This window comes from Chiloscyllium plagiosum, chromosome 34 (assembly GCF_004010195.1).
Source record: "Chiloscyllium plagiosum isolate BGI_BamShark_2017 chromosome 34, ASM401019v2, whole genome shotgun sequence".
Lineage (NCBI taxonomy): Eukaryota > Metazoa > Chordata > Chondrichthyes > Orectolobiformes > Hemiscylliidae > Chiloscyllium > Chiloscyllium plagiosum.
Window position 1 is genome coordinate 31,640,721 of NC_057743.1, and position 18,417 is coordinate 31,659,137.

The 18,417-nt window shown below is 42.7% G+C and overlaps 1 protein-coding gene across 5 annotated transcripts in view; it reads right to left on the reverse strand.

Moving 5' to 3' along the window:
* LOC122540395 (probable G-protein coupled receptor 153) overlaps window positions 1-18,417 on the reverse strand; it is a 98,000-nt gene that overhangs the window by 52,000 nt on the left and 27,583 nt on the right. For 4 of the 5 annotated variants that reach the window (XM_043676075.1, XM_043676076.1, XM_043676074.1 and 1 more), the window contains exons 2-4: window positions 10,777-10,820; window positions 7,608-8,146; window positions 1,444-1,873 (exon numbers count right to left, since the gene is read on the reverse strand). In XM_043676075.1, the coding sequence (XP_043532010.1) occupies window positions 1,444-1,873; window positions 7,608-7,993 (816 nt within the window). In that variant the 5' untranslated portion in view covers window positions 7,994-8,146; window positions 10,777-10,820. Of the gene's footprint in view, window positions 1-1,443; window positions 1,874-7,607; window positions 8,147-10,776; window positions 10,821-17,905; window positions 17,924-18,417 lie in introns of those variants that run through there. The other variant, XM_043676078.1, reaches the window with a different exon arrangement.

The following is an 18,417-nucleotide window of genomic DNA, read 5'->3' on the forward strand; positions in this document are numbered from 1 at the left end:
CCTTATTTGTTGACTGGTTTCTGCATTGAAATATCAAGCACAGCCATATCACTCAAACAGCAACGTGATAATGGTCAGATAATCTGCTTTTGCAAATTGGATATTTTACATCCACCGTAGAAGATGGATGCAGAATGCAGATGCAGTTTAGCATCGCATCCGAAAGACTGCAACTCGGACAGTGTGCATTTTCACAGCTTGGTACAAATGGGTCAGCCTGCAGTATATGCTTGAATCTCCAGACTGGGACTTGAACACACAACATTCTGACTCAGACCCCCAACTGGTATTGATACAATATTTGACGTTTTCCAACTGTGCCCGAGCTGAAAGAGCCAAACCAATGGAAGTTCTCAGCTGTGTCCTATGTCATGGTATCTCTTAACAACCCAGCAGGTAAGCCCTGCCTAGAGTACCTGAGCAATTCCCAGGCTGGGCAGCCCTGAAAGATAAACCCTTGCTGTCAACCCACACACAAAGAAGAGGAATTCTGGCTGACAGACCAGCTGTAATTCAATTTCCTTTTATGTGTGAGTCATTTGTGAATTCATGCTGTTCATAAATTCCAGAAAATAAGTTTACAATAAAGTTAACTACGTTCCATACCATGACCACAAATAAACAGCTGAGGACATTCTTAAAATTAAATGCATAGCCATAAATAAGAAATCAATGCTCAGTTCAGAAAAAATAAAATCATATTTTCAGCCCCGAAATTACACTGCATCTGAAACCACAGTCTCTGATCTAACATGATAACCATGTAACTTGCTGTGCTTTTTCGGGAAAATCTATTTTTGAAACAAAACTATTCATAAGAAAATATTAGTAATCTGAACTGCATATTGCACAACAGCAAAAGAAAGGAGGTAATTCTTTCCTACATCTTATAAAATTATTGAACCTTGACTCAAATGGACTGTCACATCCATTTCACATTAACTCCCATATCAGGGACTTGGGCATTTAATCTAGATTGATACTGTCCAGCACAGTACTGAAGGAGTGCTGCATGGTCAGAGGTGGCATCCACCAAATGAGAAGTTCAACTGAGACTCTATGTACTTGCTCAGATTGCTTCTGTAATTATTATCGATCCTGTGTGACACTGTTCTAAAGTGGGCAAAGAATTTAGTTTGACTTCTGGTTACCATTCTATTAACCAGAGAGTCTGCCTATCACCTTATTACCAACTTGAATTATGAAAAATGACTACGTTATCCCACAGAGTAGCAGTCACTTCATTTTGTAATACATCACTACGTCAAGTAGTATTACTTGCTGGATGTAGTAAGGAGTCCTATAACATTGACTCACCAAAAGATGCCCTGGGTAGCAAACCTTAACCTTTCATTTACAACTTCCCTGTGCAAACTGCAATTCTCTCCCCAAAAAGTAAATCTTCAATGTGCAGACAGCAAATGAGAAAAAAAAGCAGCTTACCAAAACAGGAAATCCAGTCAAGAAGTCGTAGATAAAAACTATTCCACTGATTAGATAAGTTATCTGGAGAGAGGTTTTTAGTGGTTCGGAGCCATCAATGGATGACCTCCTGTTACCCTGTGCATCTTCCACTACGATTGTGGGCACATTGAATTTGTTCTTGTTGGTATTGTTTCCGGCTTGGACAGTGAAAGTTTGAAAGAGGGCGATGCCAATGCAGACCACGCCCATCACTACACTCCCACTAATCAGCAACAGGAAGCAGACCCCAAAACCGAGGCCTATCTCTGTGACAATGAAACGGCAGTCCTTGGCATAGAAGCGTTCGGTGGTGTCATGCCAGCCTACTGCAGGTAATGTAGATAGAATGAAGGATACCATCCAAATTCCCATCACTGTGTGCACAGCTTGCTTCTTGGTATTACTCAACCTGGAACAGTTAATAAAAACAGTTACACATCACTATAAAGGTTGCAACAGAATTTTGAGATTAGATTAGATTAGATTCCCTACAGCGTGGAAACAGGCCCTTCGGCCCAACAAGTCCACACCGACCCTCCGAAGAATAACCCACCCGACCCATTTCCCTCTGACTAATACACCTAACACCATGGGCAATTTAGCATGGCCAATTCACCCGACCTGCACATCTTTGGACTGTGGAAGGAAACCGGAGCACCCAGAGGAAACCCACGCAGACACAGGGAGAATGTGCAAACTCCAGACAGACGGTTGCCCGAGGCTGGAATCGAACCTGGGACTCTGGTGCTGTGAGGCAGCAGTGCTAACCACTGAGTCGAGATGGGTTGGCGTGGAATGGTGTAGCCAAGTGAAAAGATTTAATTAAAGGGCGGGGTAGTAACATCTATAAATGTTTCCATTAAGACCAAGTTCTACATAGGCACATCCTCACATATAGTATATAAACATATATCATATATTCATATACACACATATGTTACAAATATTAACATTTGTGCACATACATCACATGCCAGTAGACAATATTAGACTGTTCTGTCACACTCCACATATGAGAGTGTTGAAAATCACTGTAGCTAACAAAACAGACACAGCATTTCAGATGATTAGCACTGATGGAATGGGGTACCCTGGTGCAGCAGAAAGAAAGCAGAAAAAATTAGCAAACAAACAGGGGACAAAACACCAGCTGTGAGCTGCAGGTTTCTAATGCACAAAACACACAAAAGCCTGCATGTAAAGTACTTTCTTTTCTAACTGCTGGCTTGGTCCCTGCATGAAACTTTGTTTTATCATTGACTTTCTGCTTGCTTTGTTCTTCTGTGTTTAGCATCTTCAGATGTTGAATTAATTATTCACTCCTACTGTGCCTCAGGGTCGGAATTAAATATTCATAGCCCCTCCCACCCAAACAAATTAAATGCAAATTATTTAGTCACACTCCCATGTTGAACTAACTGGCAGACCAGTTCAACATACAAAATAAGAGTATGCTATACTCCACTCTTAATGAGTAGACTTTTATCAGCTCAGCTCGGTATAAACTGACTCTTGGGGACAAGCAAGCTCATGCGGAAAGATGCTATGTTTTTTGAAACAGACAGAGGAAATGCTGGAGAAACTCAGCAGTTCTGGCAGCATCTGCGGAGAGAGAAACAGAGTTAACGTTTCAAGTCCAATATAACTTCAAGGCAATGCTACACTACACTACATGTTCCATGAGGTCACACTGCAATGATATAAGCACTGCCATTAAGTTGCCAACTCCTATTGGACATATTCCTGGAAGGATTCCTCTCACTTACCCTGCCTTGCACACACAACCAGCCTTCCCTCTTTCTGCCTCCCACACTCCATTGTCCTAGTAAACCATAGGGCTGCTCTCCCATTGTGGTGGTTTAACCTGGAGGTCAATGTGCCTCAGGGGAGAGAAGAATATTGAGAAGGCAAGTCATTCATGGGAAGGAAGTTCACCTCATCTCTATTTTAACTGGGTGACTCCTGATTTCTAAATTGTGGCACCTAGTTCTAGGGGCTGGGTGTTAGGCTAGGCCTCGGTGTTTCAGTTCCCTGTTCCAGCTGTAAAAAGCAACAGAGAACAGACCAGTTGGAACTCTATCAACAAACAAATTGAGTTAAACCCCATCTATCACCCCTTGAGAAAAAGAACAGGAAATGGCATCACTGCCGGAAATGACGTCACCACGGGAAATGACATCACCGACCCAACGAAACCCAAATATATAAATAGAAAGCAGGAATTACAAGCAGTGCTTCGCCCGGAGGCCCACTGAAGATGTTACCTAGTAGGGTGACGAAACATCTAAAAATGAACCTTCCAGCTCAGTGAGCAAATCTATATCCAGAACTGATACAGCCATGCAGCATAAATCATATCATGATATCCCTCAGGTTTATGTCAACAAAGAAAAGTAAGAAGCTCTGATTATTTTTTCCTAAATTGCAGCATTTGTTCTTAAATTGTAGGTCAACAGATTTTAAAGGTCTTGTCAGCTTGACAGTTTCAATGGGCTTGCCAATTCCATTGAATTTATGCACTTTTTAGATTTTTAGATTAGATTAGATTGTATTTACTTTAAAATCCCAAATGGCACCAGACCTCTCCAAAAGGTGTTCCTGCACCTCTCAAAGAATGCCAGCACATTTTAAACCTTATCCTAAAAAGTAAGGTGCATAAGTCAGGGTTTGAACATCTCACTAATGAAATTTGGACCTGTCTGAAGGCAACTGTTCGCATCTACAGCAGCCTCCATGAACTATGATGTACAAAATTGCAATATAATTGAAGTTGGCACTTGGTGATACAGGGAGCTCAGTTGGCTGGATTGCTGGTTCACAGTGTAGAATGATACCAATAGTGTGGGTTCAATTACCACACTAGCTGAGGTTACTATGAAGAAATCTCCTTCTCAACCTCTCCGCTCGACTGAGGTGCGATGACCCTCAGATTAAACCACCACCAGTCATTTCTCTTTCTAATGAGATAGCAGCCTATGGTCTGGTTAAACTATGGTGACTTTACCTTTGCAGGGAAAACTCAAACTTTATTCCGTGGAAATTGAGATGTGTGTGAAATATAACAGAGGAAAGTTCATTTCTGAAGTTTACAGTATAAGTTGCCAAAAAAATTGCATTTAGTTTAGTATTTTCAGTCAATTGTTACAGTATAAATCTTAAAACACAAAATCTTGTGATAGAGAATCATCGAGTCATAAGAGATATAAAGCACAGACCCTTCCGTAATGTTATCCTCTTCAGCTATTAACTGGAAATTCCATTTCTAAATGGCTTCTGTTGGAGATTGAAGATTAATATTGTTACAATGTTTGGAACCTTGCAGACAATTCTGGAAGGTTGGAAACCCTACATCTGGGTTAGTAAACGAGAGCTTAAACAGCCGAAAGGAAAAATTAGCACAAAATGGAAGCCAGGCTGTTACATTACCAGGGTACAACCACAATCATCCACATTGATGCTGATATAACAATGGGTTTGCAGGTTGAGAGATTTTTGTGTTCTGTTCAGAAATGCAAGGGATAGATCGCAGAATGGGATAGGAAATTCCACAGGGTCAACAATTAGATTTTGTTTTTCAAACTGGCACTGGGCTGAATGTTTTCTGACCATCAATGAGTCCACTGGTGGGTCTGGAAGAAATTGGAAACCTGCCTCAAGAAGGGTACAGTTGCCAGAACTTGGACATGAAAATGTGCAACTCAGCCTTACCATTGGACCATGTCATTTTAGCTGGCACTAATGACAGGAGACACACCTCATCTGAAACTCACACAGGAAAAGGCACCCTATTTAGAAGATAGAAAGTCCTGTTTTGACGATTAAATTTTGCATTGATTCATTCAGAGGAAGGACTGCAATTGAACTGGCCAGTATGGCTAGATGCGTGAATCTCATGTTTAATCTTGATTCCGCACTCAAGCTTTCATTTGGGATTCAAACTCAGATATGATCTGATATTCTATAAAGGGTACTTATTACTCACAGATAACTCGATAACTATCATTTTAGATGTTTTTATTCAATAGAAAGAGAGTAAGATAAAAATTCTGATTTGGCACTCGTCAACCTGTGATTTTCTGTTCATTCTAGCAAGCTCAAGATTGGAATTTGAATTATAGACATCGAGAGACACTAAATAAATTGGATAAAAGTTAAATTCATGTATTACATAGTATGCCTGTTCTTTTACTTATAATAACCCATGGGCTTAAGAGGAAGTTAGATTAAAGAAAGAAGCTGTAAAGATAAAGACTAGAGCTGGCTGTTGTACAGCATTGACACTGAGTGCAGTATTTCAAGAAGGTGACTCAATACCACCTTCCCAAGGGAAATTGGAGATGGGTAATAAGTGCTGTTCTTGCTACAATATCATTATCCCCAAAACAAATGAAAAAATAATTTACTTAATGTAGAAAGGTTTCTGTGGTCACAGTGCCAAAATATGTTCAACTGGCCAAAAGTCCTCCTTCTGTGCTAAAATTTCTATGATACTACAGTTTTTGCAATTATACGATCAGATAGAAATTTCTCCGAATGTTTTACCCAGTGAATTGCCCCTTGAAAGGCCAAAAATGTGCAGTTTTAGTGGATTAGCCATGGGAAATGTGTGGTTATGGCGATTGGAGGGGACACTCTTCGGAGGGTCAGTGCAGACCCAGTGGGCCAAATGGTTTCTTTCTGCAGTGTAAGGGTTCGATGATAATCATGAGCCAGTTCAAAGTGCAGTGGCTCTTCTTATTTAAGTAAAGCTGTCATGTAAATTCAGGACCTGAATAGACGCTTGGCTAACAATGCTCTCTCACCACGTTTCCTCGTTGTACTGTCCTGCTGATCCTATGTACCCACATACAAGAAAGGAAAATCTGTCCCTCCATATCCAGGTATCCTCACCAAGAGCCTGTCATCCTCCATCTTTGTGATTCTATTCCTGTTCCTATTTAGGTTGACCATTGTAAACGTGTCCCCTGGAAACCAATCCCAACTGAACCATGGAAAATCCAAACTGGGAGCCATGGCATTCAGAAGATTGATTGTATTTTGGGGTGCATTAGAAGAGTTTGGGTCTCAGGAACTCAACACTTTCTTTGCTTATTAACAGAACAATTTTAGGCTTCCAAGAATGCCTTTGCAGTCCCTCCCCTTCCCTTCCACTCCTCCCTGCCTCCCCTCACTGCCCATCCCTTCCCTTCCACTCCTCCCTGCCTCCCCTTACCGCCCTCCCCCTCCCTTCCACTCCTCCCTGCCACCAACCAGATTCATTCCTCCCATTGATCAACCAGGCCACACCCTCTACCTGTCTTCACCTATTCCCACTTCATCACCTTGCCCCCGCCACCCCTTTTATCTGCAGTTCCCCCCACACCCATCCCCAGCCCTGAAGAAGGGTTACACCCGACACGTAGACTTCTCCACCTCCTGATGCTGCCTGACTTGCTGTGTTCTTCCAGTCTCCTGCCTGTCTGTCCATGAATGCACACAGTCAATCAATATTAGGCATGTGCAGATCATGGTCTTCTAGCTGTTCCATTTGCAAGAGATGTGTCTGGCGGGAAAGTAGAAAAACCGCCAGGTGTAAACCCAGTTATGGTTCCTGCAAGTATCATTCTCTGATGCAAGTACTGGGCTGCAGAATTAGCCCTTCATTCATTATAGAGTGGTGTCCACACCTAGGCCCTTAGCTTGTTGGTTGGATATGATTTTTTATGATTTGAGTGAAGCATCTCTCTAAGATCCCTCCAAATGTATATAGGGTTTATCCCTTATTGGAACAGGAATAGGCCATTCAGATACATGGTCGTGTTCCATTGTTCAATAGATAAGGGCTGATCTTACCCTGTTAACTAAGCATCTGGAACAAATATTTGGAGGTAAATGAATGTAATATTTCATTTGAAAGTCCAGGTTATAAAGTTGGGACTTATTCTTAGGGTACACATGCATTTCAAATCCAGGAGAGAATTGGCCAAGGTAGGCTTCAGGTATGCAAGTGACCAGAAGAAAAGGAACATGTGTGCACAAAGCTAACAACACTCTGGGCCAAGTCAGGGAATGATCAAAGCAGATGAAGTTGTGAGAAACCCCTCTGGCCTCATCATTGAATGGAGAGCCATATCATTCTCCCTACCTCGTCCCAACCCCCTTACCTGTAATTGACTGGCCACCGTACCATCCACATGCGGTGATAGGACAGGGAGGTCACAGAGAAGCACGTCACCAGAGTCAGTGTGTAGAAAGTGGAGACAAAGACTTTGCAGAGCCCCTCGTTCCATTCATAATCCGAATGCTGTCTCCTGAGCTGGATGACCGAATACATGGTGATGGGGATGCCCACGTTAAGAATGTGCGTCCCAGCCAATGTGCAGATAAGGAATTCCAGTGGCTTCCATTTCTTCTGCTTGGCACTGACGCTCAGGATCCCCCAGGTGTTGGCCAGTAAAGACACCCCCGAGCAGATCAGCCAAGCTAACGCATTGTTGTACAAACTCTGCTCGTCTGTGTTCTCACTCATCGTGGATCGTGGAGCTCCCATTGCATGGGACCTGTAGCAGATTGTGTACAAGTGTACTACGGAGCAAAGGCATCCTAGGATTGAATCCGTTCCAGTGAGAAGATAGTCAATAGAGCCTCATGCTCCTTCATCCCATACACAGAATATTGCACAGGCACGATATGTCACCATCACCTGCACATTAAACAAAATTACAGATGACACAAACTTCGAAACTCAAGGGTTAGGGCTCAACAGCCAAACTGTTAACTCTGTTCCTCTGTGCTTCCTTCAAAGATATATCCAATCTTGCACATATAAACCTGAAATTCCCAGACTTGTTGCCTAGTTTGTCTAGTTTAACTAAAACAGTGGGAGCACTTTACTTCGCCTCAATGCCCCCAGAGGACATGGAAACTTATCAATTGATGATCAAGAACTTTTCCTTGCCTGTCACTGCACTTGTGTGTCTGTGTATGCATTGTCTTTTTGTCTGTATGTCTGTGTGTATATCTGTGTTTGCCTGTATCTGTACCCTTCTCTATATTTGCATATATCTAGGAGTAAGTGAGGACTGCAGATGCTGGAGATCAGAGCTGAAAATGTGTTGCTGGAAAAGCGCAACAGGTCAGGCCTTGCCTGACCTGCTGCGCTTTTCTAGCAACACATTTTCAGCATATATCTAGGAGTGACTATGTCAGTGCATGCATTTGTGCGTGCAGCTCTTAATGTTTGTATGTCTGTCTGTATATCAAGACTCTGTGTGTGTCTATCTATGCATATGCATGTATGTCTAAATCTGTGTATGTGTATGTATGTCTGTCTGTCCCCTATTTGTGTGTGCCTCTTGTCTATGTCTGTCTCGGTCTCTCTGTGTACCTTTCTATGTGCAACGATTAAGACAGGAATGGGCTCAACTTTATTAAAGTCTATAGTGGAACAGAAAGCTAATACTTGGTGGACATGTTTAAACCTAAAAAACATTCACTTGAGAATGATAGGTACACTTTCGATGGGGAAGGTGGGCAGGGGCCTATTGGGCAGGAAGTGGGTGGGGGATGTTGGGCAGGAAGTGGGTGGGTGATGTTTGTGGAGGGAAGATGTTGGTGTGTGTGTCTGGGGAGAATTGGGTTCAAGGAGGAAGGAATTGATATGGGTGCAGGGTAGGTGTTGTTCTTAGACTCAGCGGAAGCATATTCTAGCAAGGAAAACAGAACTGGCAAATTTGCAGAAATGTCTTCACAGGCTTACGACAATGAATTAATTTGAAGATAATTGTTATGTAAATAAATTCACAGATGGTTTGTGCACAGTAAGATTTCAGAATCAGCTGAGTTAATCCATTTCATGGCTGGTATAAACCAGGTAAGGCATTCTGGTCAGACAGTGAGAGAACACTCTGCTCTCCTTCAGATCTCCCCGTGATAAGTCCTGGCCCTTCCTGCCCTCGCTCAAGGGGACTTTACCAGATAGCCTTAGAGACAGGATGGCCAGGATTTGGATGGATTGGGCCCCAGTGTATTTTTCCACTTTCAGAGTTGGCCTGTTTCAATCATGCACACCACCAGCTTGGCTATTGGTAGGACCAAGAACAGAAACCCCTCTACACCAAGATTAAACAGTACTGTCACCAAAATCCCACTCTCTCCTTAGGGAGATAACTGATGGTGGCTTAACCTGAGGGTCACCATGCCTCAGGCAAGTTTGAGAAAGTGGCTCCCTCATGATAACCTCAGCTGGTGCAGGAAATGAATCCACGCTGTTTGGTATTACACTGCAGTGCAAACCAGCCATCCAGCCAACTGAGCTAATCAATTCCACATGTGTATGGTCATTGGCCTTCACCATGCTCCTGAGAGAGAGAGCTGGTTACGAATCAAAGCAAAACGTCTGGCGACAGATGTGGAGCCTGATTGTGGCTCTGGACTGGGATTGCAGGCCACAGTAGGAAATAAATGGAGCTCATAACCTTTTGAAAATTTTCATTCAGCCCGAAATTGTCTCCAAAATGGCTCTCCCCCATCTCAACACACACGGCTGGCCCTCATTCCCCCTCGCGCCCCAACCCTCCTCCCTCCTCGTGCCCCGAGCCTCCTCCTCCCTTGCACCCAAATCCCACTCTCCACTCACGCCCCAACCCCACTCTTCAACACTCCCTTCATCACAACCCCTCTCCTTCTTCCCCCAAACTGTAGACCTTGTCATTCAGAGTTTACCAACTCTCCCACACACCATGCAACCTGATATTCCCCACTCTCCTGCCAAAGTCAACACTCCCTCATTCTATGTGGCACTTTACTGAGTGCAACGCAATACTTGCCCCTGCTCAACACACACATCTCTGCCCTGGAAGCAAAACAAGCCCCTACCCATATCCTAATCTAGCCCCAACACACATGTCTCTGCTTCGACCAAACCCCTCGAATGGTCTGACAGCTCCCCCTGTCATTGACAATGTCCCCTCCCTCCTGTCAAACCTCACCATCCATGCATTGTATCCCACAATCCTCCTTTTTCAGTACTTTCCAGTTCATTTGCCTCTTGCTAAAGTAAGATTGCAACACCTCCCACAGACCTCCTCCATCCCCATAAATCTTGTCGGGGGAAGTAACGGCAGTTCCTGGAATGCACATCTCACCGCTAACACAAAAACACCCATCACCTGGACCAGATCCTGAGGTACAGAACATCTGTTTGAACCATTGAAATGGGGCAGCTTATCCTATCCTGGATCCTGAAACCTTTCTCCCCTATGTCAATGCCTAACAGAAAGGAAGAGGCAAAAAGGAAAGCTCTAAGACAGAATAGATCACCACAGCTCCTACCTGCTTCTAAGAGAACACAGTTCCATCCTCTCCAAGCACTCAAACTGGAAAACAGAAAGAAAATGCAATGTATAAATTATTTCAGGAAAGGAAACTCAAATGTCAGTGTCCTGCAGCAGGAAGCTCAATTCAGCAGCATTTCCGAAGGCAGAGCCAACAGCTAATTCTTAAAATAAAACCATAGCTGAAGAAAGAAGATGGGCAACATTAATCTGTGAATTTGAGAGCCCTGCTGCATCTTTATTCAACATTACAGTTTCAGAGCAGACAGTAGCCTGTCAGTTTCACACATGCTTACCTCTTTTAGACAAATAGACATATTTTGTTGGAAAATATTGGGAATGCTGTATAAAAACAGAGGAAGGGTTGTTCAATTGACAAGAACAGTTTGTGGAAAAGATAAAACATTAATGCAGACTGGTCCCTGCAGAGAGTGTGTTTCCATGGTCACGTATGCGTTAGGGGTGATGCAAAACAAAGCATTAGAAAGAATCCAGTCTTAACTTCTTTCTCCCCAGAAGTGTTCAAATTCCTATCTTTGTGGCAATTCCCTCTGCCTTTCTCACCCCCAAAGTGAAAAATATCATCTTCCATCGAGTATAAATGTTTAGGAATAATCGTTAGGCCCAAGAAGATGATCAATTTATCTTTACTGGTTCACCTAATCTTTTTCTCACCATAACCTTCAATCCATTGCCTCTCTAGAAAAAGAGTCTTACATTTTTATAACAACTTTTCACAATCACAGTACATTACAAAACACACTTTAACCAATGAAGTACTCTTAAAGTGTAATTGCTGTTGTAATATAGGAAATGCTGCAGCTGGCCAATTTATGCACAGTAGCTCCCACAAACAGAAATGTAACAATGGCCAGATAGCATGTTTTAGTAAATGTTAGTTGAGGGACAAATATTGAACAGAGATCTCATCTGGCCATTTTCAAAATATAGTGTTAAAGAAGCATTGAGGACAGGAGCAGGAGTAGGCAATTCAACACTTTAACCTTGCTCTGCCATTCAAGAAGATCATGGCTGATCATCGAGCTCAATATCCTAAACCTGCCCTCCTACCATATCCCTTGATCCCTTCAGCCGAAACAGCTATATCTCCATGAAAATACAATGTTTTAGCCTCAATCATTTTCTGTGGTATAATTCCACAGGCTCACTGGGTGAAAGAAATTTCTCTTCACCCTTATACTTAAACATGGGTGGCGCAGTGGTTAGCACTGCTGCCTCACAGCGCCAGTGACCCGGGTTCAATTCCCACCTCAGGCGACTATCTGTGTGGAGTTTGCCCATTCTCCTTGTGTCTGTGTGGGTTTCCTCCGGGTGCTCCAGTTTCCTCCCACAGTCCAAAAAATGTGCAGGTTAGGTGAATTGGCCATGCTAAATTGCCTGTAGTGTGAGGTGAAGGGGTAAATGTAGGGGAATGGGTCTGGGTGGGTTGCGCTTCGGCGGGTCGGTGTGGACTTGTTGGGCTGAAGGGCCTGTTTCCACACCGAAAGTAATCTAATCTAAACTGTAACTCCTGGTTCTGAACTCCCCCACCAACAGGAACATCTTTCCTGCACCTAAGGATCAGGCGTACCCTAGAACTCTGTGGGAAGCTAGGGAACTGATTGCTGGGCCTCTTACTGAGATATTTGTATCATCAATAGTCACAGGTGAGGTGCCAGAAGACTGGACGTTAACTAACGTGGTGCCACTGTTTAAGAGGGATGGCAAGGAACAAGCCAGGGAACGATAGACCAATGAGCCTGACGTTGGTGGTGGACAAGTCGTTGGAGGGAATCCTGAGGGACAGGATGTACATGTATTTGGAAAGACAAGGACTGAGCAGGGATAGTCAACATGGCTTTGTGTGTGGGAAATTATGTCTCACAATTTTGATTGAGTTTTTTGAAGAAGTAACAAAGACAATTGATGATGTGATCTATATGGACTTCAGTAAGGCGTTTGACAAGGTTCCCCATAGGAGACTGATTAGCAAGGTTAGATCTCATGGAATACAGGGAGAACTAGCCATTTGGATACAGTACCGGCTCAAAGGTAGAAGACAGAGGGTGGTGGTGGAAGGGTTTTTTTCAGACTGGAGGCCTATGACCAGTGGAGTGCCACAAGGATCAGTGCTGTGTCCACTACATTTCATCATTTATATAAATGATTTGGAAGTGAACATAACAGGTACAGTTAATACGTTTACAGATGACACCAAAATTGGAGGTGTAGTGGACAATGAAGAAGGTTACCTCAGATTGCAATGGGATCTTGATGAGATGGGTCAATGGGCTGAGAAGTGGCAGATGGAGTTTAATTCAGATAAATGAGAGGTGCTGCAGTTTGGGAAAGCAAATCTTAGCAGGACTTACACTTCATGGTAAAGTTCTTGAGAGTGTTGCTGAACAAAGAGACCTTGGAGTGCAGGTTCACAGCTCCTTGAAAGTGGAGTTGGAGGTAAATAGGATAGTGAAGAAGGCATTTGGTATGGTTTCCTTTATGGTCAGAGTATTGAGTACAGGAGTTGGGAGGTCATGTTGTGGTTGTACAGGACATTGGTCAGGCCACTGTTGGAATATTGCGTGCAATTCTGGTCTCCTTCCTATCGGAAAGATGTTGTGAAACTTGAGATATAAAAGAGATCTAAGGGGCACGTTTTCACGCAGAGGGTGGTACGTGTATGGAATGAGCTGCCAAAGGAAGTGGTGAAAGCTAGTGCAATTGCAACATTTAAAAGGCATCTGGTTGGGTATACGAATAGGAAGGGTTTGGAGGCTCTCTCTCCCTATTCGCGCTGGTGAGTAATCCAGTCTGTGCACTCAGGTTTCTGCCTTTGGACTTCCAATGATCTCTTTATACTCTCTGCTTCAATGTCCTGTTTTGCTAAATTATTCCAAATATCTTATATACCATGTGCAAAAAGAAACATACATTTGACTTATAATAACTGATTGTCTTTTTTTTGTTTTTTTTTCTGAATATTTTCTCATTAGTTTTCTCAACTTTATTTTACCATTTTCCAGGGTATAGATGTACATTGACACCACTGCATATATTGACCAATCCTGACTATTATATCATTGATGAAACAGGCAAAAGCCTTCATTCCTGATGAAGGACTTTTGCCCGAAACGTCGATTTTCCTGCTGCTCGGATGCTGCCTGACCTACTGTGCTTTTTCAGTAGCACTCTCATCTTGACTCTGGATTGAGCATCTACCTACTCGAAACTTTTGATTGCAAACATTTGGAAACACTTACTTCCTGCACCCCATGACCTAGCTGAGGATGGGGTCTGCATGTAATCCCCTCCACTCTGTGGGTGGATACAATAGGCCCTCAAGAGCCCTGAGGACTTAATCTGTGTATAACCTGTCCCCTTATGTTTAGCAAACAGATTGCTCAATGCATTAGATTCAAAAGTCATTCCAAGATATGTTTGGTTTAGTTCTTTGTCAATTTCCTGAACCATATTGCTTGGCTTCCAGTTGAGCAAAATATTGAGAGTGTGTCAGGTCATGAAGTCACGGATTGAGGTCATCTACAATTGTGGAGTCACTGACGGCCCATTATACCCAGCTTGGGACTTACAGAGCAATCTTTGTGTTAGCACCAAAGCACACAAGCGACTGGCTTTATAGTAGAGATGAGACTTTGTCTTCACAAGGTTTCTGTGTGGGCATTTCTGCCAGTGTTTTCATGGACAAATATGTCTATGATGATAAGGTTTCTTCACACAGAGGGTGGTGCATGTATGAATGAGCTGCCAGAGGAAATGGTGGAGGCTGCTACAATTACAACAAAGACATCTGGATGAGTATGTGAATAGGAAGAGTTTAGAGGGATGTGGGCAAAATGTTGGCAAATTGTACCAGATTAATTTAGGATATCTGGTCAGCATGGACGAATTGAACCGAGGGCCTGTTTCTGTTATGTTCAATTCAATGACTCTATGACTGGGATCCAGTCAATGGGTAGAATTGTTCACCTCCAAGAGTACAACTCACTGCTATCATGAGAAACCTTTCACCACAAGACTTGGTTAAGAATAACCTGCACCAGTTCGCAGGAATGCTTAGAATCAAAGGATCACACATTATAGAAGGAGACCATCAGGCCCATCATACTGGTGATAGCTCTTTGAAAGAGCCATTTGAAAAGTACAAGTCCCTGGCACTTTCCCATAGCCCATGTAAGGCTTTTATCCAATATCTTTCTGAACATTCCAGCTACCAGCAGTATAAATTATTAGGCCATATCATTTACTATTCAAGCAAAATATTACAAACATTCTACAACCACTGGGTTTTGTGGAGTAGTCTGGCAGCCTCGTAGCTGTTTTTAAACTGATGGAATTTAATCAAGTTAGTCGGAAAATATTAAGTCTTTATGATGAAAAACCTTAAAGATGCTGATTTATTTTGCAGAAACCAATATCACCCAGCTGGTAGTGTTATAACAAATCACCAACAACAGCAGACTCTGAATAGAACTGTCTCCGAAACTCGGAGTCAAAGCAGCTCTCACTTATTCTTAAGAGGATCATTCTGAGACGTTCTGAGTTATGGGTTCATCCTTTGCCCGAAGACTGGAGCTCTCAACTAGGAGCTGTTCAACAAGAGGGGGAAATCAGAATTAGGATATTGTAACTCTCCTCCAATTTAGGGCTCCCCTACTGTACACTACACTGAGCTCTGAGCGAGAAATAATACTCACACCCATAACTTCAGGTGACACTGCAGTATACCACTGAGGATGCCATCCTTCTGATAGGATATTAAACTGAGGCCCCTACACAGGTAGATATTAACAAATCCCACAATGTTATCAAAGCAGAGCAGGAAGATCTCACCATGAAGTAGCCATCATTCTTTCCTCTTTTGCTGCCTGCAAAATGATTTCTCGATATAATAAAAGTCACTGTGCTAAAACTATTTTGTCTTACATGACGCCATTTGCTATTTTTCCCAATCCTTAACGAAATTGTTTATCTATGGAGGTGGAGCTTCATCCACACATGCAGCAGAATAAAAACTATCATCAGTTTAGTAAGGTACAGAAGGCTCAGACATACAGAAATTGATTAATTTGGCAATATTTCTGCCTCCAGTCATGAATTCCACAGACCATGCCCCTGCCACACCTGACACACCTTTGATTTTGGTCATCCCACTCTCGGGTAAGGTTGCCAACTCTCCATAATTGTTCTCAAGGCTTCCACAATTTAAAATGAATCACCCACGTGCGGGCTTGAGCAGCCAGGGAGAAAGATCACTGAAGAACTTTCTTTCAATGATTTTGTTTTATTCATTATACAAACATAAGAATTACTAATTGGTAATGATGAATCCTCGAAGTGGGTGATCAGTATTCTGTTCATTTTCCAACTGGCCACCAGAAGGCATTACTCTGTTGGCATATAGGACAACTAGCTGCAGAAACGCGAGAGGTCAAATGATGAAACGTCTGGAATATATCCAGTTAGGGTTGACCACCTTATGCCCGAGGTGGCCAGGTTAGAGTGTAATTACTGAAATTAAATTCCTCTCTCCTTGTTCTGGCTTGCTTGGCAGCAGAACAAAAGCCTATTCCTCTGAGGCAGAGTTTTTCTTGGAAGTGACAAGTTATCTCTCAAAGTGCACTCATTGAGCAGAAATATTGGTTCTTTTGTTAATTCTTTCCTGCGGACAAGCGCCTGCTTTTCAAATAATTGACTAACTTCAGCATGACTGAAGGCAGTAGCTCACTCTGTCAGGTGAACAATCTTTCACCATTCTTTATTCCTCAGGTCCTCCAGAAAGACATTGCTTACGATGATTTATTTCAATGAACTACCAATGAGTCACTCATTCGTTCAGTCAGCCAAACCAAAGGCCGTTGGTTACTATAATCTTTCACATCTTACATCGTAACCCATTACCGTGGGATTCATCGTGCAAGTACAAAGACAAAGAGTAAGGCAGTGATTGCTTAATGGAACAAAATACTTTAGATTAATTATAACAACTTAATTATAGTAATGGCAACATTGTTAAACAGAGCACAGCACCGCCTAGTGTCAAAGAGGAATTAAGGCAGCAATTACCTTAGATAAGCAATGTTTTTCAAATACAGATTGTCAGGAATAAGATGAGAAATGCAACTCCCTCCATTTTGAGTTGAAAATGCAAGGTTTGTCACAGATATAAATTGTTCAGTTGCAGAGTATCATAGTTCAGACTGAGGAACACGCATGCCCGCTCCTGACTTGTTCTCCTCCTTTGGCTAGCAACATTTACCTCTCTCTAATGTCCAATGCTTCTCCAAACTTCTCAACCTTGGTTTCCCCCTCCCCTAGTGATAAGTAGGGACATTTCTAACTTCCTATAGACAAATTGTTCCTGGCCAGTTTCTCAACTAACATTGCCAAAGCAGGTCAACATCACACAGCCATTTGCAGGAGCTTGCTGTGTGCAAATTGGCTGCCTTGTTTACCCCACATTATAACAGTGACTACATTTCAGAAGTATGTCATTGGATGTAATATATTTTTGGGTGCAAATTTTTGTAAATAATCTTTCAGTTTTGAATACTACAGTGTCAATGTTTGCTATTCTTACTTATTCCACAGGATGACGCTATAACATCTATAAAAAGATTACATGGAGGGGCCTGCTGTTCCTATTTGCTGTGGAGTGGGGCTGCATTCTCTCTCACCCTTTCACATGGAATCAATGAAGCTGAAAGACCATTAAGTCTGCAGCTGAATAGAAGGCCAGAACATACACCTCCACTATGACCTGCCGATGACACTGCCCCAAGGATTTCATTTAAGTAGTCAGTGTTGGACACTCGACTGACAGTGGCAGAGGAGCTGAAAAATGTGTTGCTGGAAAAGTGCAGCAGGTCAGGCAGCATCAAAGGAGCAGGATGCTGCCTGACCTGCTGCGCTTTTCCAGCAATACATTTTTCAGTTCTGATCTCCAGCATCTGCAGTCCTCACTTTCTCCTAGTGGCAGAGGAGCTCAGACTGACTTCCGCAACAAAGAGTTCTGGGAATCAACATCCTTCACAAGACGGTCTATTTCATTGCAATGTCCTGCAATCACCAACCTGGGCCACATCCTGGGTACATTTCCACCAGCTTACCTGAACTCTGGCCTCTTCACTTCAACGTTAGGCGGTGCTGTGCTCTGTTTAACAATGTTGCCATTACTATAATTAAGTTGTCACAATTAATCTAAAGTATTTCATCCCATTGAGCAATCACTGTCTAGTTCTTTGTACTTGCAGATGAATCCCACCGACATGGATTATGATGTAAGGTGTGAAAGACTGTTGTGACTAAAGTCCTCTGGTTTAGCTGATTCAGCAAATGGGTGACTCATAAGCAATTCGTTGAATTACATAATCACAAAAAAAACTATTTTTTTAGATTAGATTAGATTCCCTACAGTATAGAAACAGGCCCTTCAGCCCATCAAGTCCACACTGACCCTCCGAAGAGGAACCCACTCAGACCCATTCCCCTACCCTATATTTAACCCTGACTAATGCACCAAACACTATGGGCAATTTAACATTTTTCTTGAGAACCTGAGGAATATCATAAAAGAATCGTGGAAGATAGTCCACCCGACAAAGTGAGCTACTGTCTTCAA